General features: G+C 40.4%; 1 protein-coding gene across 3 annotated transcripts in view; it reads left to right on the plus strand.

Annotated features, from left to right (window-relative positions):
- lamc3 (laminin, gamma 3) overlaps positions 1 to 23,085 on the plus strand; it is a 142,722-nt gene that overhangs the window by 76,734 nt on the left and 42,903 nt on the right. For 2 of the 3 annotated variants that reach the window (XM_048188515.1, XM_048188514.1), the window contains exons 3-6: positions 8,370 to 8,500; positions 9,276 to 9,442; positions 21,915 to 22,103; positions 22,715 to 22,832. In XM_048188515.1, the coding sequence (XP_048044472.1) occupies positions 8,370 to 8,500; positions 9,276 to 9,442; positions 21,915 to 22,103; positions 22,715 to 22,832 (605 nt within the window). Of the gene's footprint in view, positions 1 to 8,369; positions 8,614 to 9,275; positions 9,443 to 21,914; positions 22,104 to 22,714; positions 22,833 to 23,085 lie in introns of those variants that run through there. The other variant, XM_048188516.1, reaches the window with a different exon arrangement.

A 23,085-nucleotide genomic window follows, 5' to 3' on the forward strand; every position in this document is an offset into this window, starting at 1 on the left:
TGGGAGCAGATGTAACGGATGACTTCTAATGTTTCAATCAATATTGTGACTCTAACATTGCTTGTAACGTTGCTTTGGTGACTTAACAAGTAGAACACAGATATTACTGACATAAATAAATTACTGACATAAAAAATTTGAGTAATGATGACAAAATTTGTTACAATTGCCCCCGGTCTCCCCTAATGGGTCTGTTTGTTTATTTATTTATTTTATAAACTACTATTCAGAAGTTTGGATCTATAATAATTTTTAAAAGAATGTAATACTTGTATTTAAAAGGATGCATTTATCAAATCCTGAAAAAAGTATCATGGTTTCCACAAAAATAATAAGCAGCACAACAGTTTTCAACATTGATAATAAAAAGAAATATTTCTTGAGCACCAAATCAGCATATTAGAATGATTTAAGACCCATACCAAAAAACACATATTTTTGAAGCGATTATGTTTATTTTCGAAAACATGTTTCTAATACGTAACTAGATAAGAGTTTGGGGTGTGAGTGTGTGCAGTTTATGTTGTAGAACAAAAATGTTGTCAATTTACTTACCACAGGCTTTACTCATAAATTTAAAAACCCTATTATAAAACCCAATATGAAAATCACAAAGGAACCAGCGGCGAATTAGTCTTCCGGGTTCTGATATCATCCCTGCACTGGCCTATTTCTGCACTTATTCAGACATTGTTTATCTGGTTGGGGGAGGAGCCTGATGTTTGTCCGTTAATGTATGCATGCTTTTCCTTTTTCATCATTACTAAGCAAATGGACTGTAATAAAAAAAAACACACACCTTGAAACTGGATACTTGATAGTTTTCTGCAAAGTAACGGATTATTTCAAAGAGGGATATTTGTAGGTTTTTTTTTTTTTTTTGTTTGAAAGGCATTATTATATTTTTCCCCCACCAACAAAATCCACTGAAGATCAAAGTTGTCCTATGAATTCAAATTTAATTTGTTCAGTCATCCATTAAATCGGCGTGCATGCTTTCTCTCTCTCTCTCTCTGGTTGAGGCTGAGAGCTGGGTGTTAAATTGGAACACCAGCTCTGAATGAGAATGAGAGATAGAGCACATACAGCGAGCAGCACAGTGAACTTAAGCAATCAAATTAAAAAAAAGTTATTCAGGTTGAAATGAGGGACAAGCCACTTCCTGATGCATTCTAATCATGAAGACCCTCCTGGCTGAGACCCACATAAGAGGGGAGGAGAATAAGATAGCAGAAGGATGGAGAGAGCTCGGCAAAAGGGTGATGCAAAACCGCATGATACGAAAACAGCGAATGCAATTGAGAGGTGAATGGCCGAGGGCGGGGGTGAATAATTCACAGAAATGCTGTACAAAAAGTAAAAAATGTGACTCTAAACTCTTCAAAGAAGAAAAAGAAATTAAAACAGACAGGTGATTGAGAACCTAGAGACTATTTCTCTATTTTCACTTAAAAGCTTTGTCCTTAGTCAGCAGGTTTTTATGAACTCATCAGCCAAACTGGTTGAAGCAAATGAAGACTAATTAAGTGCTTGCTGCCGTTTGTGCAAAGAACCACCAATAAATGATCTAATAATTAACCTTTCAAAGATTACTTCCATCCTGCCATGTAAGTAATATCTCAAAGAGCAACTCGCTCGAGACAATTAGCCATAGTTCAGCGGCATTATTAACGAACAAAATTGAAGGGATTTTATTTATTTATTTTATTTTTTCCATTACAATCTGCATTTACTTTAAATGTCACTGCCATGGATTACTGGATTATTTGTGTCAGAGTAGTAACCCTTTAAGCTCTTTTAATGGAAATTTGAATGCTTGTTCTATAAAAAGTTATTTATTTTTTAATCAGTCTCAGTTTTTAAAAAGAACTTGATTTATAGGCATATTCTGGGGCCATATTTGCTGTTATAGATTAGCAACCCTTTTGATAGTCGCCTCATGGCATTTCATGTGCTTTTAATACTAAATCTGGGGACTTTCTTTCATGGTACAGGGTTTGAGCCAGTAATCTGAGCAATATGATTAATTATGGCAAAAATGCATGAGATGACAAAACAGTTGCTAACACAATTCTGATGGAGGCAGATAAACCGGCTAAAGAAAGCATCTCTTTGCTTTTCTGTTGGCTCATACCAGCCTACCTTTGGTAACAGATCACTATCCTCAATTAATTAGTCTTCATCTTACTTAAAAAAGCCAGTGTAGAGTTCTGAGTGGATATTTTAGGCTAGTAGTTGTGTTATTGTACTGACAGCAAGAGAAACATTGTTATATCTAAAATAGTATGCCATTACTCATTTTAAAAGCAGCTTAATGTTTTTAGGTCAATAATTAAATAACTTGCTGTTTACTATTCATAATGTCAGAGATGTGAACTATAGCTTCTACAGCTTCCTTCAATAAATAAGAGAAATGACAAATGTCAATTGAGGACATGTATGACACCCGTGCTTAAATTAAACCCTGCATGCTTATTTTAAAAGATCAGACACTGAGGATCATTGTATAGCCTACTAGTAGAGCTCTCTACAGTAAATAGCCTATTAGTAGAGAGTCAAAGCAAACCAACTAACCTTTCTATTGTTCTGTTCCAATAACTAGTGAGCTGCCTACAGTACATAAGCAGCCTACTTACTGAAGTGTAACCCTTATAAGTGACTAACATTACACAAAATGTTTGAGGTCAGTAAGATTTGTTTTTTTATGTTTTTAAAAGAAGTCGCGTATGGTTCCCAAGGCTGCATTTATTTTGGTAAAAAAACAGTACAAATAGTAGTAATGTGAAATATTATTATACATTTTTTTTTTTTTTTTAATTTATATATTTTTTTAAAGTGTTGTCTATTTTAATATCTTTTAAAATATAATTGATACCTGTGATGGTAAAAAATTTTCAGCAGCATTACTCCAGTCTTCAGTGTCACATGATTCTTCAGAAATCATTCTAATAGGCTGAATTGCTGCTCAAGAAACATGTCTGATGTTGAAAACAGTTGAGCTGCTTAATATTTTTATTTATTTATTTATTTATTTATTTATTTATTTTATCATGATACATCTTTTGTTTGGGATTTCAAAAGAACAGCATTGATTAGACATATTTTTTTGTTACAAATGTAAACATTTTTACTGTCACTTTTGATCAATATAATGCAACATTGCTGACTAAATGTATTAATTACTTAAAAGAAAAAAAAACTTACTGGCCCTAAACTTTTCAAAGGTCTTGTAGATAGAAAGTCTATAGCTGTGTGTCATACAAATAGTTGGTGATCTGGCTCACAATTGATTTCAATAGGCAATGTAACAGGAATGACGCAATACTTTAATAAGCAAAAATACACATAGCACACACAATTTGGTGTAAAATAGTCAATTTTGAATTATTTATTACTTCAGTTTTAATACTTTTATTATGGGTTCAGTACTGAATGAGGTTATACAGTATGTATATTTGGTAACATTTATTTTACAGTGTCCTTTGTTATACATATTAGGCTACATTTAGCAGAGGTGGGACCAATTCATTGTTTTGTAAGTCACAAGTCAGTCTCGAGTCTTTGCATTCAAGTCCCGAGTCAAGACAGGCAAGTCCAAGTCAAGTTGCAAGTCCTCAACTTTAAGCTTCAAGTCTTAAACAAGTCATTAGTGCTCTTTGCCCAAATTAATCTTTAAATTGTGGTTGAGGTTTATTATTGCCGCACATATCTGTGTGTGTGTGTGTGTGTGTGTGTGTGTGTGTGTGTGTTTTCCAAATTATAAATGGTTTGCTAGTACTTATGTGTCTAAAAACTAAAATAAACATGTGGTTGAGAACACAGAACTGTTGTAATATATGACATGCTCTCATTGAGCAAGTCCCTTTCTGGCTCAGTGCCAAGCAAAGTGCGAAAGCCACTCTAATTATACAAGTGTGATCATACGCTCCAGTGACCGGCCTACAGTGATCATTCTCTGATCTTTGGTTTTAGAAGGTAGGCCATAAAGACTTTCTAAGTCAGAGGGCTCAAGTCCGAGTCAGGTCGCGAGGCATTGTTGTCAAAGTCTAAATCGAGTCGCAAATCATCAAATTTGAGACTCGAGTCCAAGTAATGCTACTCAGGTCCACAACCCTGGTAGTTACAATAGTAACAACTATAAATTATGCATAATTATATGCAACTAACCCTAAACCAAATCCTAATCCTAAACCTATAGTATGTACATGTAGTTAATTATTATTACTCGGCACTTAAATGTAGGCTATAATTAACAGAGACACCTTAAAATACAGTGTAACTTTATATTATATTATATTATATTATTATTATATTTTATTATATCATGTTATATTATATTACATTACATTACATTATATTACATTACATTATTTTATAATGCGCTGTCAGTAATTTGCTAAAAGAAGATATCTTAGATGGCAGCGCAATTAAATTGCCTGCTTTTTGGCTCAGATTTTCACATCAGCAGTGTGACTGTGATGCCTTAAAATGCTGCCTACAGAGGCAGCTCATTAGGTTGTATAATACAACTTGTATCTCTCTCTATAGCTTCCTCTCACTCTGTAGTATTGGAGCTGTTATTGTTTATGATTCATTGCACATAGTTTCGCCCCCAAAATAAGTCCTTTTCTACATGGTGCACAAGTACTGCAAAAACAAAAACAAGAGAGGCACAGGAGAGAGAGAGTTGAAAAAGGAAAGTAGTCATAATAAACTGTGCAGAGCTGTGGATGGGAAAGAGAAAAGAGAGACACGCCAGGGGGAAGATAAAGAATATTGTACACAGAGAGGTGGAAGCAGAAGAAAAGAGTGACATATATAATAAAAACAGAAGCAGAGTCAGAGGAGCATCGTTAGAGAGACAAAGAGACATGGAGGGGTTATTTGTTTCTTTCTTTTGTTTACTCATCTGCTCTGAATAGGAACGGACTTTACCATCCCTCAGAGAGGAGGCTTGGATGTGCTTGCAGGGACGTGCTGGCCAGCTCTGCTCCTTTTTTATCTTGTTCCCCCAGAATGAAAGATGTATGCTCTCACCTCCACACGCCAGGCCGTCACACTGGGCTCAAAACCCATTAACACGGACAGAACAGGGGTCAACAGGCCAGCCACTGATAAGGATGACCAAACTCTATTGCTTTCACACAAACACATGATCAAACCAAAACACACACTTGACCAGACACACAGCTGAACACATACACAAAAAAAATGAGGAAGGCTCTATTTCTTTCTCCTATCTCATTATTTCTGCTTTTGTCTGGATCACATACACATGAATACACAGAGGTGCAAGCTTTGTTTTCCTTGAAGTTCACTTCAACACAAGAATTGTGAAAAAAGTTTTGGTATCTATTGTGCTCTATTTTCCATGACCTCAGAACAACCTCTTACTTTAACTACATCTGTTTTCGAACTTGATTCTAAACTGTTAATAAAGTACATTCTTAAATTATTAATGTGTGAAGTATGCATATGATCTAGACATGTAAATCCTGCATGTTGTACTGTTCTCCGCCATTAACAACTTTTGGGAAAGTAAATTACAATTTGGGGAAAAAAAGGAGGTAGAAAAGGTTATGTTAAATATGTATAACATAATCATTTTTAAAGGTGCCGTAGAACGTCTTTTTAAAAGATGTAATATAAGTCTAAGGTGTCCCCTGAATGTGTCTGTGACGTTTCAGCTCAAAATACCCCATCGATTTTTTTTAATTAATTTTTTTAACTGCCTATTTTGAGGCATCATTAAATATGAGCCGATTTAGGCTGCAGCCCCTTTAAATGCTCACGCTCCCCGCCCACGGAGCTCGCGCTTGCCTTAAACAGTATAAACAAAGTTCACACAGCTAATATAACCCTCAGAATTGTTCTTTACAAAGTGTTCATCATGCAGCATGTCTAATCGCGTAAGTATGGTATTTCTTTGGATGTTTACATTTGATTCTGAATGAGTTTGAGGCTATGCTGCGTGGCTAAAGCTAACATTACACACTGTTGGAGAGATTTATAAAGAATGAAGTTGTGTTTATGAATTATACAGACTGCAAGTGTTTAATAAATGAAAATAACGACAGTCTTGTCTCTGTGAATACAGTAAGAAACAATGGTAGCTTTAACCACATTCAACAGTACATTAGCAACATGCTAATGAAACATTTAGAAAGACAATTTACAAATATCACTAAAAATATCATGATATCATGGATCATGTCAGTTATTATTGCTCCATCTGCCATTTTTTGCTATTGTTCTTGCTTGCTTACCTAGTCTGATGATTCAGCTGTGCACATCCAGACGTCCTGCCCTTGTCTAATGCTTGAACATGAGCTGGCATATGCAAATATTGGGGGCATACATATTACAGTTTTTTTTCCAATTGCTAACATACTTTTGTCCAATCTGTAGCCACATTTTCAAAACTCTAAACACATTTAGCAGAACATCCGTCTGTTGTGACCATACCATTAACACAATTCATGTCGTTTTCACACAAAATGCAGTCAATTAACACGTTTCTAATATGCTTACATTTTCTTTTCATGTAAGCTTACCTCATACCAAAATCATGGATCTTTCTCATCTTATTTGCAAATGCTTAAACACAGCATGTCAGAAATGAAGACCTAATGTTCCAATCTTTAAATATAGGACAAAACCTTTACTTTTGCAACAACAGCAGTACTGGAAAAGTACTGGAAAAAAATATAAAACAAATACTAAAACAATTGATAAGCATTTTTAAATAGCAGATCACTGAAATAATGAGAAATCGCAGATTACAATTTCAGTTGGAGGAATAGTCAGGTGTTGAATTTATTTTCAATACATGGACACAGAAAAATAGGACTCTTTGAATCGGATTTGTTCAATGTGTATGAAGAACAACACAGAGGAGCAGAGAGAAAATAATATCTGGGTAAGGGAGAAGAATAGAGGAGAGGAGAAGTTGGATCAGGACAACTGAGAAGAAGAGGTATGGGAGAGGAGGAAGAATGTGTGCTGGATTGTGCATCTCTATGGTTTTCACCCTTACATGTGGAACCTATGAAACCCTTGACTGCCATGAATAGAAAATTAAAAAAAAGGTAATTGTTACAATTCCGAGAAAGAAAAAGTCAGAATTGTGAGATGTAAACTCACAATTGCAAAATAAAAAATATTTTTGATAAAAACTCACAATTACCTTTTATGATTTTTTATTCTGTGGTGGAAAAAAAGCTTCCATAATAACCAAAGACCATGTATGCTGGATTTGTTGTTGATCAATGGCAGCAGTTTCTACAATGATTCCACTACCACTGTTCCATATTTACAAAATATGTGGTCTGCATAGGGCACTAGCTACCAAGGGGACACCATCCCACCCTCTATGGGGGCAACATCAACACCAAGGGGCCAAATGAAGTTCTGCATAGGGGACTCATTTGACCAGTAGCTGCCCTGAGCAATTCTGTCTTCTTCTTCTTCTTCTTCTCTTTTTCTACTGCACATTCTATAAAATAATGACTCACTTCTGTTGCCAAGAATGCACATATTCAAAATGTAGAATGGCTTACATGCATTATACTTTTTACTGCAGTAAAAGAAAACTTTTTTAAAAACTTAAATTTTAAAAACTACAGATTTAATATTTTCTGCAGGTAGATGGCAGTTTTCATAATGCCATCAACTGTTAGTATTTTGACAGTCATTGTGCTTTGATTGACTATATGTTCATGTTGGATAGAAAACTAGTGCTATGTTTTGACAGAGCGACTCTATTTTGAATCAGGTTTGCTGTGTTTTAGTTAGTATGAGTTAGTATGTGTTGAAAAAGGTTTTTTAGCATTTTGAAATGTAGAGTTTGTGTTTATTTAACAAAATATGGTTTTGGGCAGAAAATTAACTATTTGGCTAATTGTGTGATGTATGTGTGTTGCTGTGTTAAGAGTTTAGAAAAAGTACTTTATGTATTGGTAAACGCTTGTTAGCAATTGAAAAAAACTGTAATGATCCTGACTGTTACGTAAAAAGTGCTGCTTAAAGGGTTAGTTCACCCAAAAAATGCAGTCTTACGGGTGTGGAACGACATGAGGGTGAGTAATTAATGACAGAAATTTCATTTTTGGGTGAACTAACACTTTAATATTTTTGTCGAATCATTATACATTTTTCCAGGATTCTTTAAAGAATAGAGGGTTCAAAAGAACAGAATTTATTTAAAATAAAAATGTCAAATTCTTTACTGTCACTTTTGATTAATTTAATGTGTCCTTGATGAATAAAAATATTAATCTAATCTTTAAAAAAAAAGTTTGTGTAGTAGACTGAGCAGATATATAGCATGCATTTTCTCTCTCATTTTACTTCTCTCTTTCTCTCCGTAGGACTGGGTGACGGCCACGGATATTCTCATCTCTCTGGACAGACTGAACACGTTTGGAGACGAGTTCTTCAAAGATGCCAAAGTGCTTCGCTCATATTTTTATGCCATATCTGATTTCTCCGTGGGGGGCAGGTGAAAAAACACAACTACGTAAATTTGTTGCATGTGTTTTAGCTGTCATGGATGTTTCACTGGCAGATGTATACTGACAAAGAGGAAGGGAGCAAATGACGGCAAAATGGCAAGTGAGTGATGAATAGGACAATTAGAAAGAGAAAAAGTTCTAAATATCAAGAGGAACTGTGCTTCACTGAGAGAGAGAAAGTTTTCCCAGCCATTTGATCTGTGTTCCACATCTTAAGTGTATTAGTAGTATAAACAGGATGTGGAAGAGACAGTGTTTGTTTATTTTTGTGTTTTTCACCATCTGTATATTGTTTGTGTCTGTGTCTGAGTTTGTGCATGTCTGATTTTTTCATCATCAGCTCACACTGTATATCAAATTGTCTTTTTGCCTGATTATTTGATTTGTTTTCTTCATAATGAAGTGCACAAATATGTTAATGCTAGTTATCAGTGTGAAAATACACAACCTTTGCTAAGCTGTTGTTTCTGCCAAACAAATAGCAAATGCTGTGGTCATAATGTGTTTCTAGTACTATTAAGTATTTTTGACAGTATTGATCAACTCTGCCAATACATTTTCTCTGTTAAGTTCCCTGTAGCATATCAAAATTTGTTTTGCGTTTGGTTTTAAATTCAACCATCTGGCTTATTTGTTACTCTTGTCTCAGTATGCCACATCCTGAGCTTATTCTTTTAGGCCAAGTGAATTGTTTTATGAGTGTCCACAGAAAACAATGAGCCTTGAAAGTATGCTAATAATGTGCTCTCAACTATATTGCAGATGCAAGTGTAATGGCCATGCCAGTGACTGCATGACCAATGAGGAGGGACGTTTGGTGTGTGTGTGTGAGCACAACACTGCAGGGGTCGACTGTCAGCACTGTGCCCCCTTCTACCAGGACCGGCCATGGGCACGGGCCACCGCTGATTCAGCCAACCAGTGTGTGAGTGAGTACGCCCTGATTCTGTGTCTATTTGGAGTAGATACACCATGAACCTGAAAATTCTACACTCAGATTTGATGGAGACAATGACGATAATTAAAAAAAAAAAAAAAAAAAAAAAAGACCTGGCAACCAGCCCCGGAAAAAAAAAAAACATTGCCAAGAAAATTCATGGACAGTCTCTTACGTATGGCAAGAGATGGCCAAAGAATCACAGTTGGATAAGGCTGAAATTGTAATATACATAGATATATATTTATTAGGTCTACACATTGTTTTTATGATCGTATAAAAAGCTTGAAGTTAATCCTGTTTAAAGATAAAAGTTAATCCTGCACCTGGTTCATTAATTTTGTGACACTGCAACCCACTGAGATTTTGATCAAGAAAAAGTGCTGAGAAAATGAATTTTGCCCCAAGTAAATATTACATTACATGATTAATTTTAACAATGTTTTTCATAATCAATTTTCTATGTTTTAAATTAACATATGTAAATTTAAATCAATCAGAAGAAACTGAAGTTATAGCTGAGGGCCCATCTGTGTGTTTAAAGTATCTTAGAAATGAAAATTAACTAACAGCGAATTCAGCATCTAATTAAATCTCCACATCTGCATCATATTTATAAATGCTTTAAAATTAATTTAACATGGAAATCAGTTGGAGATTGCAGAGTTTTACTTTCTCAAATTAACTTTCAAATGAAGTTGTTTAAAAAGTTAATTTGTTGCCTCTTAAACATTGGTTGTGATTGAATGTGCTTACTTTACTCAGTGCTATTGAACTGATTTAATTAAAAAAAATAATGAAAACGTGCTAATAACTGAGTGCCCTATCTGAAATGTACTGTAGATCAATTTTGTGCAGTCACTTACCTTAAAAGAATTGGTAACACTTCAGTATAGGGAACACATATTTACTATTAACTATGACTTTTCCCTCAATAAACACCTAATTTGCAGCTTATTAATAATTAGTAAGCTAGTTGTTAAGTTTAGGTATTGGGTAGGATTAAGAATGTAGAATAAGGTCATGCAAAATAAGGCATTAATATGCTCTTAAAGGATTAGTTCACTTTTAAATAAACTTTTACTGATAATTTACTCACCCCCATGTCAACCAAGATGTCCATGTCTTTCTTTCTTCAGTCGAAAAGAAATTAAAGTTTTTGATGAAAACATTCCAGGATTTTTCTCCTTATAGTAGACTTGAATGGGCACCAAACGGTTGAGGGTCAAAATTAGTTTCACTGCAGCTTCAAATTGTTCAACACGATCCCAGATGAGAAATAAGGGTCTTATATAGTGAAACCATCTCTCATTTTCTGAAAAAAATTTAAAATTATATAATTTTTAACCAGAAATGCTCATCTTGAACTTGCTCTCTTCTTCTCTATTTGAATTCCAGCAGTGTAGACACTGCTAAGCGTATTACTGCCCTCCACAGGCCAAAGTTTGAACACATTTTTGTATGCAATATGCTAGTTCAATAGTATATAACAATTAGTTCAAACTTTGGCCTGTGGAGGACAGTAATACACTTAGCAGTTTCTACACTGCTGGAATTCAAATAGAGAAGAAGAAGAAGAGAGCTAGTTCAAGATGAGCATTTAAGGTTAAAACTTAAATAATTTTCAATTTTATTCAGAAAATGAGCGATGGTTTCACTAGATAAGACCCTTATTTCTCATCTGGGATTGTGTTGAACAATTTGAAGCTGCAGTAAAACTAATTATGACCTTCAACTGTTTGGTGCCCATTCAAGTCTACTATAAGGAGAATAATCCTGGAATGTTTTCATCAAAAACTTTAATTTCTTTACGACTGAAGAAATAAAGACATGGACATCTTGGATGACATGGGGGTGAGTAAATTATCAGGAAAAGTTTATTTAAAAGTGGACTAATCCTTTAATAAGTACTAATAAACAGCCAATCTTCTAGTAATATGCACGCTAATAAGTTAGTTAGAACTAGTTAAAAGACCCTAAAATAAAGTGTTACCGAAGAATTTTGTAAGATCAACAATGTCTCCTCCAGCATTAAGTTGCAGGTTTCATTAGGATTTGCTGTAAATTTTTTAGCAATGTCTTGGGAAGATCATGTTTCTTTCATTGACCTTAGCTGCACTGTGTTTACAGCACAATCTTACATTTACATTTACATTGTTTTCACTGACTTAATTGTATTTTGTAAATGTAAACAAATTTTGATTTTGATGGATGCAACCCTAGTAAAACCTATACCTATGTAGCTATACCTAAACCTATATTTTTCATAGGTTTCAAATACATTTTAGTACTCTTTTCACTAGGAAACACTCCAAAAAAGCTATAACCGAGGCAAAATAAAAGTGACAAGATTATAGAATATCCATGTTAAACAGTTTTGAAACAGTCCACAATAAGCAAGTAAGCTGGTAATAGGTGAGGGTATTTTGATAGGGTATAAAAAGGAGCATCTCAGTCTTTGCAAGCAAAGATGGGTCATGGCTCAGCACTTAGTGCCAAATATCATGAGAGAATTTTCAAACAATTCAAAAATCACATTTCTCAGTGCAAGATTGCAAAGAATTTAGGTCTTTCACCATCTACCATACAAATACCGTGAAAAGATTCAGGGAATCCAAAGAAATCTCAGGCTGTGTAGGGCAAGGCAGGAAACCTCTGTTGAATGTTCTTCACCTTCAAGTCCTCAGATGGCATTGCATGAGAAACTGTCATACTGTGTTAAATATAACTACATAGGTTCAGGACAGGAGTACTTAACACAGTCTACCGCTGCATCAATAAATGCAGCTTGAATCTCTGTTACCCAAGAAGAAAGGGTGTTGAGCGGCTTGTATCAGGGCAAAAAAAAATTACTGCAAGATTTAGTATCCTTGAATTCCCAAAAGTGTAAAAGTGATGTGACGCTGTGGTAAACATGCCTCTGTCCCAACTTGTTTGCAATGTGTTGCAACCATCAAAATTAAAATTTGTTTAAAAAATAGAATAAAGTTAGTTAGTAAAACATTGGAAGTCTTCTTACTTTTGTCAGTTAAAATAAAGGTTAAAGAGAATACCACTGGTTATTGATTTTACTTTACAAACTGTCCCAACTTTTCTGGAAATGGGGTTGTAGATGCTCACACCAGTCAGTAATTCAATCAAACAACACATCATTTAGCCTTTTAGCACAATAACTAAGAAAGTTTCATTTGTGTAATGTGTTGTGTGCTGTCATGTGTCTCTGGTAAATGCTTTAGGGGGATGCTGTAATTGGCTATTCTGACAAACCCATAAGCCGAAAAAGCCATGTTAATTATTTTCATTCTGTATTCCACTAAGCTCCACGTTCCTTTAATTAACTTTCAGTGGTCAACAGATGGGTTTCTGTTGGTAATTGTTGTCCCTTCTCATCAAAGTGGATTTAATGAATAAATAAGTTTTTGGTTGCAAAAGCAGCACTATGTGTTGGTGAGGAGGTGGGATCAACTGCAGATGCATTCCATACATGGTCACTTTGCAAAGTTCTTCGTCAAAGACTGTGCCAAGTTTATCATTTGCATGGCAGACTCTCAGAGCTGCCACCATATGCCTCTCTCGTAATGATTCAAACAGATATGTTAATTGAATAAGGACGTCTTTTTTACCCTCTGGTCTGAAAGTAGAGAGGAACCGTGTGAGAAAAGATGAAAATCAAGCTTGCAAACAGCAAAAAATGCTCCATTTTTTGACTGTTACCACAGCTTTCTTTATATCTGCAGTATAAATGGTTTGTTAAATTGCAATATTCTTCTTTGCTTGCATCCACCAAAATTTTGAAGAGTAATTAAAGCAACCTAGAAATATTTATTCATCACATCTTTTACACAAGCATATTTACTTAAATATTTATATGTATATGTTGCAACTATGTGAAACACGCCATTTTAACTAACCAGAAAATACTATAAATTTTTCCTAGGTTTGTTCCCAGTTCTTCTGTTTTGGCTGGGCTTTGCTGTCATTGAACACAATAGTTTACAGTAATACATGTTTTATTTAAAGGTAAAGGTAAACTGCCTGTCTTTCATTGTTCAAAAAAAAAACATTTAGTCCTGCCCCACATTCACGTTGTTGGTTAAATCAATAAGTATGTACATGCGTACATGTACATGGAGCTCCAGCAGATTTTTAGGTAGTTGATTTACAGTCTTCATCCTTCTGTCCATATATGACACAATGTGCAGTTTGAATATTTAAAGGATTAAATACTCATTGCATGTCATCTCTGTCTTTTGAATCATGCACTCAATGTTATGGTCAATTGTAGTATTTGATTAAAATGTTTACACGATGGACGAAGCCAAGCTACAATCGCATTACCTAAATCTGTTAGTCCCAAAAACCTGATTTCAGTCAGACTAAAGCATTAACATGACAAAAAAAAAAAAAATACTGTTTTATTTCAACTAAAATCTAATGTTTTTAACGTTGATGTGTTGGGCCAGGTCTTCAAAAAACAGTGTTTCAATAGTGCCTGAAAGTCTAGTACACTTATGGGCAAAAAATTGGCCCAAAATAGCTAAGATTGTCTTAACCACAAATTATTGGTCAGGAAATTAGCTAAATTTAAAAATATAAAAGACAGAATGAAGAATATGGGAATATGGGTTTGATTCAGAGTGGTTCAGCAGAGTTGTGTGGAGTGATGAATCATAATGATGATGCTCTAGAGCAGTGTCTTTGAAAATCTGGTGAGAAATATAATAATAAATGCATCTCTACCACAGTGAAGCGTGGAGGGAGAGGTGTTAGCTGCTGGTGTTGGTGAGTTACTTCACTGTGAAATGTCATTTAATGCTTTGGAGTACATGAGAATATTGCAAAATGACTTGCTTCCCACAATTGAAAAGTTATGTAAAGAGGAATGATCAGATGAATTTTTTTAAAATGTCAATGCTCCTGCCCAAATTACAAACACAACTAAGAAGTGGCTTGAGAACAAGTCCATCAGGCTCATGTTTTGGCCTTGGTCAGAGTCCAAGAGAATATTTGGTCTTACTCAAATGAACTGGGAGACATTTTTCAACTACTCGTTAACTGTTTGAAGCCATTAACAACACTCTTCTTCCTGTAAAAAAAAAAAAAAAACTGTCTGCAAGTTGGGGAAGTTACTTTACGGTATTTGTGCAATTCTTTCTAATGTCCTGACAAGGGATTTGTGATTAAAATGGTTAAGACCATTAAAAGACCACTACATATTTTGCCATTTTTGGCTTTGGCTTGGCCCTTTGTTTTCTTTATTTCTGTTTTCTTTCTATTTTTATTTATTGTTTTTTTCATTTATTTTTATAAAAAATATAGTAAAACAGTTGTGAAACATTGTTACAATCAAAGATTCATGATATGCAAAAAATGATATGCAAATATAATTATAATTACAATTATATTCATATATATATTTTTTTACTAGTGGGTGCAGGACACTATAGTTCCCATTCAGTCGGTCACGTTCGACGTACGTCGGACAGACCGACGAATAGGAATCTCGCTAGAGAGGCCAATCTACTTCGAGTGTAACTAAAACGAGCCAATGCACATTGGCATGCAATCATATGCATCAGCTGCTCGCCTCGCAGCGCGGGTATATAATGAGCAGCAGGTGCGTTGCATCTTCAGCTCTTCGCTTCGGAGCCGAACGGTGTTTGTTCCTGTTCTCTGCAAGCGAGTGTCTGCTAGAAGACGAGTCAAGCTTTTTGGTTGAACTTCTCTTTTTTTCCGAGTGCAGGCGAACAGCACAGCAGCGGGGTTGAAGTCCTCTCTTTTTCTGTTTTTGTTTCGTTTGCCGTTTTTGAGCAAATAGCTGTTTTGACAGCGTCGGAAGGCTGTTCTCACGGCCGGTACGGTGCGCTTTTGAGCGCTGAAAAGCCGTTTTTACGGCTGGTAAGAGTGAGCGCCTTCAAAGAGAGAGAGAGAGAGCACACGACAGGCTGCACACAATCCCTGTCTGTGTTGCGGCGGCCGTTCCCCTGCGTGCTTCAGCACTTTTAAAAGAGTAAAGTCCCTGAAAGAGCTTACACAAGTAGATTCGCGTCTTTTTAAAGATGACATCCTACTTGTGTTTCTGGATGCGGTCGTTCCTGTCCTCACTGACGGCCACGATCACTGTTTCACATGTCTGGGCGCGTGTTGAAATGATGTTCGTGGGTGTTTCATGTTTTCATATGAGAACATGATCACGTCGACACGCCGGTCGTGACTCCTCTTTCTCCGGGAAGCTTGAGTCCCCTCTGTTGTTGGCCAGCTGCCGCTTGTGTGTAAAAGCACAGCCGCGGGTCTGCCCGACACTCTGGGAAGACCGTGGAGATCAGCGAGAGCAAACCTCTCGCTCCTCTGCGTGTCGTGTGCCGTCGAGCTGCCGGGCTGCAGCGCGGGTTGTCACGGCAACCCAGCGCTCGCTCGGCGCTCTAGATGCGCGGTTCCCTTGCATAATCTCCATTGTAGCACCCTCTCTGGTGCACCAGAAGAGGTCTACTTTGCTGATATGGCTTGGGTGACATGAGGTTGAGGGGTTCCTTCGGGGAACCAACCCCCTAGGGCCCCTCCCTCTCTAGCGCATTGCAAGCTGTGCAGTTTCTGGATTGGATTGCTGGTCCTACTCATAGGGGAACCTAGCATTTCATTCAGAGCTCCAGCTGAGGGACAGATGTCGATTGCAGCATCGGAGAGAGTGCTGTTATGCTCTGGAAATGAGGGTGACGCTGCCCACTGTAATGGTGTGTGCTTATGCTGACTCAGATTCTGAGTTTACAGCCATGCTTTCCTGGGTCTTCCAGATGTGCATGGAAAACTTGGCAGTATGGGGGTGTGTTGGTGCCATAAATATGGAATGCCAAAAGTGCCAAAATCTGCATAAGTTTTTCCTCTCTCACTACCCTCTTGGTTGGGGTGGCTGTACACAGACCACACCCACCCTGCATGTGAGGCCAAGGCACTCTTTTTGCATGAGGGTAGTTCTGTGCTGGGGTTGAGCTGCGCTTGTTGACTAACCGTGATCAAAGTCACGGCGCAGGCCCTCAGCCAGACGATGTCCACCTCAGTGGTCCAGAAGTGCCCCCTGGCTTACCTTGTGAGGTGCGAGAGGTTGTCAAGCTAAATGCTTTCTCAATGCTCCCATCTTACGAGGTGGCCTTTTCGGTGACACTGTCGAGGACTGAGCCCAGCGGTTCTCCTCAGTTAGTAGCGGATCGGGGAGCTTCCCATGACAAACCATTGAGTTCCTCTTGGGCCGCCCCTCGGTCTGCTCGTCGCCAAGGGTGTCGTCCCCTGCAAGAAACTCTGGCCCAGCAGGCTCTGCTGTGTCCATTGCGGGGAGATGACGCCTCCCGTCTCTGCAGCTGTTAAGTGGTTGGTGAGAATCACCCCTGAGACGGGCGACCCAGAAATGGGTGGGGCTGCTCTTCCACCCCTGGAGGAGGGCCGGGTGGTAAATCCTTTTATTGGGTTTGTTTCTGTTCCGCCACTGACCCAAGAGGCAGTGGTACCCAAAATTAAAAGAGCAGTTCCTCCATTTCCAGGTCTGAAGAGGGTTTGGAGAGCAGTGGGAGGAGAAAAACCTCACCACTCTCATCCCCCTCTTCTGTCGCCAGCGGACAGCAGCGAGCAGCGGGCAGCCAAAGCCTCGACTGCTCCCTCTGTCCATCCGTGGAACCAGGTAAGTGTTGCCTAGCACACTGTGACGCCGCTTCGGGCCGCCTCACAAAGAGAGCCCCCCGAGCCGCGTCCCTGTGTTCCACCTCGCTGCCCCGCTGCGGGTACGCCGGTGGTCTCTTTGGTCCCGCTGGTACGGTCTCTGCGAGCCCGGTTAGCGCTCCCTAGTCCGTCTCGCTGGCTCATTCGGACCATCAGGCTCGGCTATGCGATTCAGTTCGCCCGGCATCCCCCCCAAGTTCAGGGACGTCCTCTTCACTACAGTGAAAGATGTCGTTGCCCCTGTCTTGCGTGCGGAGATCGCAGTCCTACTGGCGGAGGACGCGATGGAGCCGGCCCCTCCAGCCGATATGAGGTCAGGGTTCTACAGTCCCTACTTCATTGTACCCAAAAAGAGCAGTGGGTTATGACCGATCTTGGACCTGCGAGTTTTGAATCGGAGCCTGTACAAGCTACCGTTCAAAATGCTGACGCAGAAGCGCATTTTTGAGTGCATCCGTCCCCGAGATTGGTTTGCAGCGATCGACCTGAAGGATGCGTACTTCCATGTCTCGTTTCTTCCGCAACACAGGCCATTCCTGCGCTTTGCGTTCGAAGGTCGAGCATATCAGTACAGAGTCCTACCCTTCGGGCTGGCCCTGTCTCCCCGCGTCTTTACGAAAGTCATAGGGGGAGCCCTTGTTCCCATGAGAGAACAGGGTGTTCGCATTCTCAACTACCTCGACTGGCTCATTCTAGCACAGTCCCGGGGTTAGTTGTGCGAACACAAGGATTTGGTGCTCCGACACCTCAGCCAGTTGGGTCTTCAGGTCAACTGGGAAAAGAGCAAACTCTCCCCTGTGCAGAGGATCTCTTTTCTCGGTATGGAGCTGGATTCGGTCGAACAGATAGCACGCCTCACAGAGGAACGTGCTCAGTCGGTGTTGAACTGCCTGAATACGTTCAATGGCAGGACAGCGGTCCCACTGAAATTCTTTCAGAGGCTCCTGGGGCATATGGCGGCCGCGGCGGCAGTAACCCCGCTTGGTCTGCTTCATATGAGACTGCTTCAACACTGGCTTCACGGCCGAGTCCCGAGATGGGCGTGGCAACGCGGCACGTTCCGGGTGCTAATCACTCAGGAGTGCCGCCAAGCCTTCAGTCCGTGGTCGGACCCTTTGTTCTCCGGGCAGGAGTGCCCCTAGAACAAGTGTCCCGGCATGCTGTGGTATTCACAGATGCTCCTGCCACCGGCTGGGGTGCCACGTACAACGGGCATGCAGTGTCAGGGGTTTGGACGGGACCCCATCTGCATTGGCACATCAATTGCCTCGAGTTGCTAGCAGTACGTCTTGCTCTGAGCCGCCTCAAAGGGCCGCTACGGGGCAAGCATGTACTGGTCCGTACGGACAACACTGTGACCATTGCGTACATCAACCATCAAGGTGGTCTACGCTCCCGTCGCATGTCGCAACTCGCCCGCCATCTCCTCCTCTGGAGTCAGAAGCGTCTGAGGTCGCTTCATGCCATTCTTGTCCCTGGTGTGCTCAGCCATGTGGCCGACGAGCTATCACGAGCTGAGCTGCCAGGAGAGTGGCGACTCCACCCCCAGGTGGTCCAGCTGATCTGGAGAGAGTTTGGAGAGGCTCAGGTAGACCTGTTTGCCTCACCGGAAACCTCCCTCTGCCAGTTTTACCCCCTGTCCGAGGGAACACTCGGGACAGACGCACTGGCACTCAGCTGGCCCCGGGGCCTTCGCAAATATGCGTTTCCCCCAGTGAGCCTACTTGCACAGACCCTGTGCAAAGTCAGGTAGGACGAGGAGCAGGTCCTCTTAGTTGCGCCCTATTGGCCCGACCAGACCTGGTTCCCAGAACTTTCACTCCTTGCGACAGCCCTCCCTGGCCCATTCCTCTGAGGAAGGACCTTCTTCTCAGAGACGGGGCACTCTTTGGCACCCGCATCCAGACCTCTGGAAACTCCATGTCTGGTCCCTGGACGGGACGCGGAGGTTCTAGGTGACTTACCCCCTGAGGTACTTAACACCATCACTTCGGCACTTGCACTGTCTACGAGACGTGCTTACGCCTCGAAGTGGAACCTGTTCGTCGAGTGGTGCTCTTCTCGCCGAGAAGACCCCCGAGGATGCTCGATCGGAGTCGTGCTTTCCTTCTTGCAGCAAGGGTTGGAGCGTAGGCTGTCCCCCTCCACCCTCAAAGTCCATACTGCTGCTATCTCCGCTTACCACGACCACATAGATGGCAAATCTGTTGGTCAGCACGACCTGGTCGTCAGGTTCCTTAGGGGGGCGAGACGGTTAAATCCTCCTCGTCCCCCTCCATACCCTCTTGGGACCTCACTCTGGTGCTAAGAGCACTTCAGATTGCTCCCTTTGAGCCTTTGCAATCGGCAGACTTAAAGATTCTGTCTATGAAGACTTTGCTGCTGGTTGCATTGGCCTCCATCAAGAGGGTAGGAGACCTGCAGTCATTTTCGGTCGACGTATCGTGCCTGGAGTTCGGGCCGGGTGATAGCCACGTGGTACTAAGACCCCGGCCTGGCTATGTGCCCAAGGTTCCTACCATTCCCTTCAGGGACCAGGTGGTGAGCCTGCAAGCGCTGCCCTCGGAGGAGGCAGACCCAGCCCTGGCTTTGCTCTGTCCAGTTCGCGCTTTGCGACAGTACATAGACAGAACCAAAGCCTCAGGACCTCAGACCAGCTCTTTGTCTGTTATGGAGGCCAGCAGAAGGGAAAGGCTGTCTCCAAGCAGAGGATGGCCCACTGGATAGTGGATGCCATCGCCCTGGCTTACCAAGCTCAGGGCGTGCCCTGCCCGCTCAGGTTGCATGCTCACTCCAAGAGAGGTGTCGCATCCTCCTGGGCGCTGGCTCGTGGCGCCTCACTGACAGACATTTGTAGAGCTGCGGGCTGGGCGACACCTACACGTTCGCTAGATACTATAGCCTTCGTGTCCAGCCGGTCTCCTCCCGTGTTCTTGCCACAGGTCAGAGGCACGGAGAGGCCCCGGCTTAGTGTCGGCTTGCTGCGCTACATGCGCTTCTTTTCTCCAGAGAGTCCCTACAAGGCAGACCCTGTCGAGTCCTCCGATATCCCTTCGGCAGCCGACGTGGCAGAGCGTCTGGCGCCAGGCCTATACTCCGTTGTATCCTTGAGAACCGGGTTTAGGCTGGGTTCCATATGTGTGACCCTACGGGGATCCCATATGGTTGGTTCCACGGTTGCTCCTAAACGAAGCCCGTGTCTTTCCCTCTGGGAGAACCTACCCTTCATCGGGTTGGAGTCACCCCAGCTCTTACATATGTAGCACAGCCCTACAGGGTTAGTCCATATGTACTTCTCCACATAACTCCTTCGGGGAAGGATGTGGCTTCCGCAGCGTTCCTTTCCCAGCGAAAGGGTACGCTTTCCCAGCGTTATCCAAAAGTCTCACTGAATGGGTTTTGGGGAACAGCAGTGATCGACTCTCTCTGTGTTAGCCCTGTCCCACCATCCTCAGGCAAGGGGGTTCAGGTGGCTTACTACAGAGCGCTGGAAGGGGGCAGCTCCTGTGGCGCTTTGGTAGGGATTCCTATTCGTCGGTCTGTCCGACGTACGTCGAACGTGACCGACTGAATGGGAACGTCTCGGTTACAAAGGTAACCCTCGTTCCCTGAAGGAGGGAACGGAGACGTACGTCCCGTCGCCACAGTCGCTGTACCCCGCTGATGCTGCTGCCTATCCGGTTCGGCTCCTCAGCGAAAACCTGAAGATGCAACGCACCAGCTGCTCATTATATACCCGCGCTGCGAGGCGAGCAGCTGATGCATATGATTGCATGCCAATGTGCATTGGCTCGTTTTAGTTACACTCGAAGTAGATTGGCCTCTCTAGCGAGATTCCTATTCGTCGGTCTATCCGACGTACGTCTCCGTTCCCTCCTTCAGGGAACGAGGGTTACCTTTGTAACCGAGACGTTCTTTTATGTAAGTGAGGATTGCAAAATAAAGTAAACTGACATATTATACCCCAAAATTCTTCATACAGTGGACTACCAGTAAAATTGATAAAAAATTGGGACCAAAAATTATTCAGACACTTTGACCTGACCATGTTTTGCTTAAGTGTGATCTGACATAATTAGATTAATTAGATCGTGTCATATTTTATTTCCATTTTTTTTAAACTATAGTGAATAAACTGTAATAATGAATGAAATTTGATTAAATTTTGATTTGACTGTAATAATTAATTATTTTTTCTGGAATCTTCGATTAATAGAAAGTAAAAAAAAAAAAAAAAAAAAAAGCTTTTATTTGAAATACAAATTGATTTAAAATTGAACATTTTGCATGGTATTGGTCATTTTAATGTCAAAAAAAAAATTAAATTATACATTTCCTTTTAAGCATTTCCTATCTGTTGTACGTCTCTTCTTGTGTAACGGTATATAATCCTTTCTTCAGTGGCAGCTCAAGAAACTGTGTCCCATTAGAGAGTGATAATGTGATTGTTATTGCAGAGTCAATAGACTGACGGAACTGTAATAAAGCGAGTAATGTCCCACAATACCCCCCTAGGTGGCGGGTGCATAAAAAGCTGACTTTGTGCTTTCTGGTTGGGTGATGTGTTGAGAAGAAGGGGCCTGTGGCAGGGGAGCTTATTAGGTTGTGTGTGTGTGATCTAAGGCCTATTGAAACTGAACAAGCTGGTTTAAATGAATGTCCACTGCTATTTTTAACCAGTTTTATCTTTTTGTTTTGCCTGTTTTTCCTCTGTTTCATCCATATCTGTTCCTCCACTTCTTTTTCTTACTTCTCAGAGTGTAACTGCAGTGGTCTTGCTGATGAATGCGTGTTTGATGCTGAGCAGTACCGCAGCACAGGAAGTGGGGGGCGCTGTGTTGGCTGCAGGGAAAACACAGCTGGCCCTCACTGTGAGCGATGCAGAGAGAACTTCTTTAGATCATTCCCGCAGCAGCCCTGCCATGACTGCAACTGTAATGCAATGGGTAAGTTACGTGCACACACACTTGACAACAAAGCAATTGTGTACCAGTCACACTCATGCACACTTTCACTAGTATCTTATATTAACTCATGTATTCTGACTTAAATGCTCTCTATCTCATACACTCATGCAAATGTACATATATACATACACAAATATACAGCTCTGAAGTAACTACAGTGGAAAAAATAAGTCACAAAAACACATAAATTTGTACACATAAATTCGTACACATAAATTCAAACAGGGATTTTCTTTGTCTTTTAATGTACATGTGAAGACTACATGTGATAAATATGGAAAAAAAAAAAAGAAAAAAAATTCCCATAATGCTGAGGAAAAAAAAGGAGTACTTTTAGAAATATTTGTCACTGTTTAATTACACGCTAATCGTGTTCATCTTGTATCTGAAATATCTGATTTTGCTTCAGGTGGCAGAATGTGTGTATAAGATATGTTAAAATTAGCATTTATTAACCTTTATTGGATGATTTTTTTTTAGACAAGGAAATTATTCTTTAATGCAACTGAAACTATCCATGTACTCATTAAAAGACCCAAGGCTATAAAAATCTGTCAAAACCCATCTTCTCTCTTTCTGTCTCTCTCCAGGCTCTATGAGTTTGCAGTGTGATGCAGAGGGAGTGTGTGTGTGCTGGCCAGATGTGACTGGTGTGAAGTGTGACATTTGCAAGTCCGGCTTCCATTCTCTCGGCCCTGGTGGATGCAGGTAATGAGAGCGAGAATATCTTTACCACGAATTTGTCAAATAAAAAAAACATTCGATTCTTGGATGCAGAATTCTGCTAAAATGTCTAACTAATACATTGGAAACCCTTATATAGCTCAACGCAGAGCAGAATTCAGCCAATATACGTTAATTATAAAATACTAACTCCATCACACTAATCTCTGGAAAAGAACAAAAATGTAAAACTAATTTGATTAATTCAAATTACACCACAAATGAAACATAATTATAT

Source organism: Megalobrama amblycephala, linkage group LG4 (assembly GCF_018812025.1).
Source record: "Megalobrama amblycephala isolate DHTTF-2021 linkage group LG4, ASM1881202v1, whole genome shotgun sequence".
Classification (NCBI taxonomy): domain Eukaryota; kingdom Metazoa; phylum Chordata; class Actinopteri; order Cypriniformes; family Xenocyprididae; genus Megalobrama; species Megalobrama amblycephala.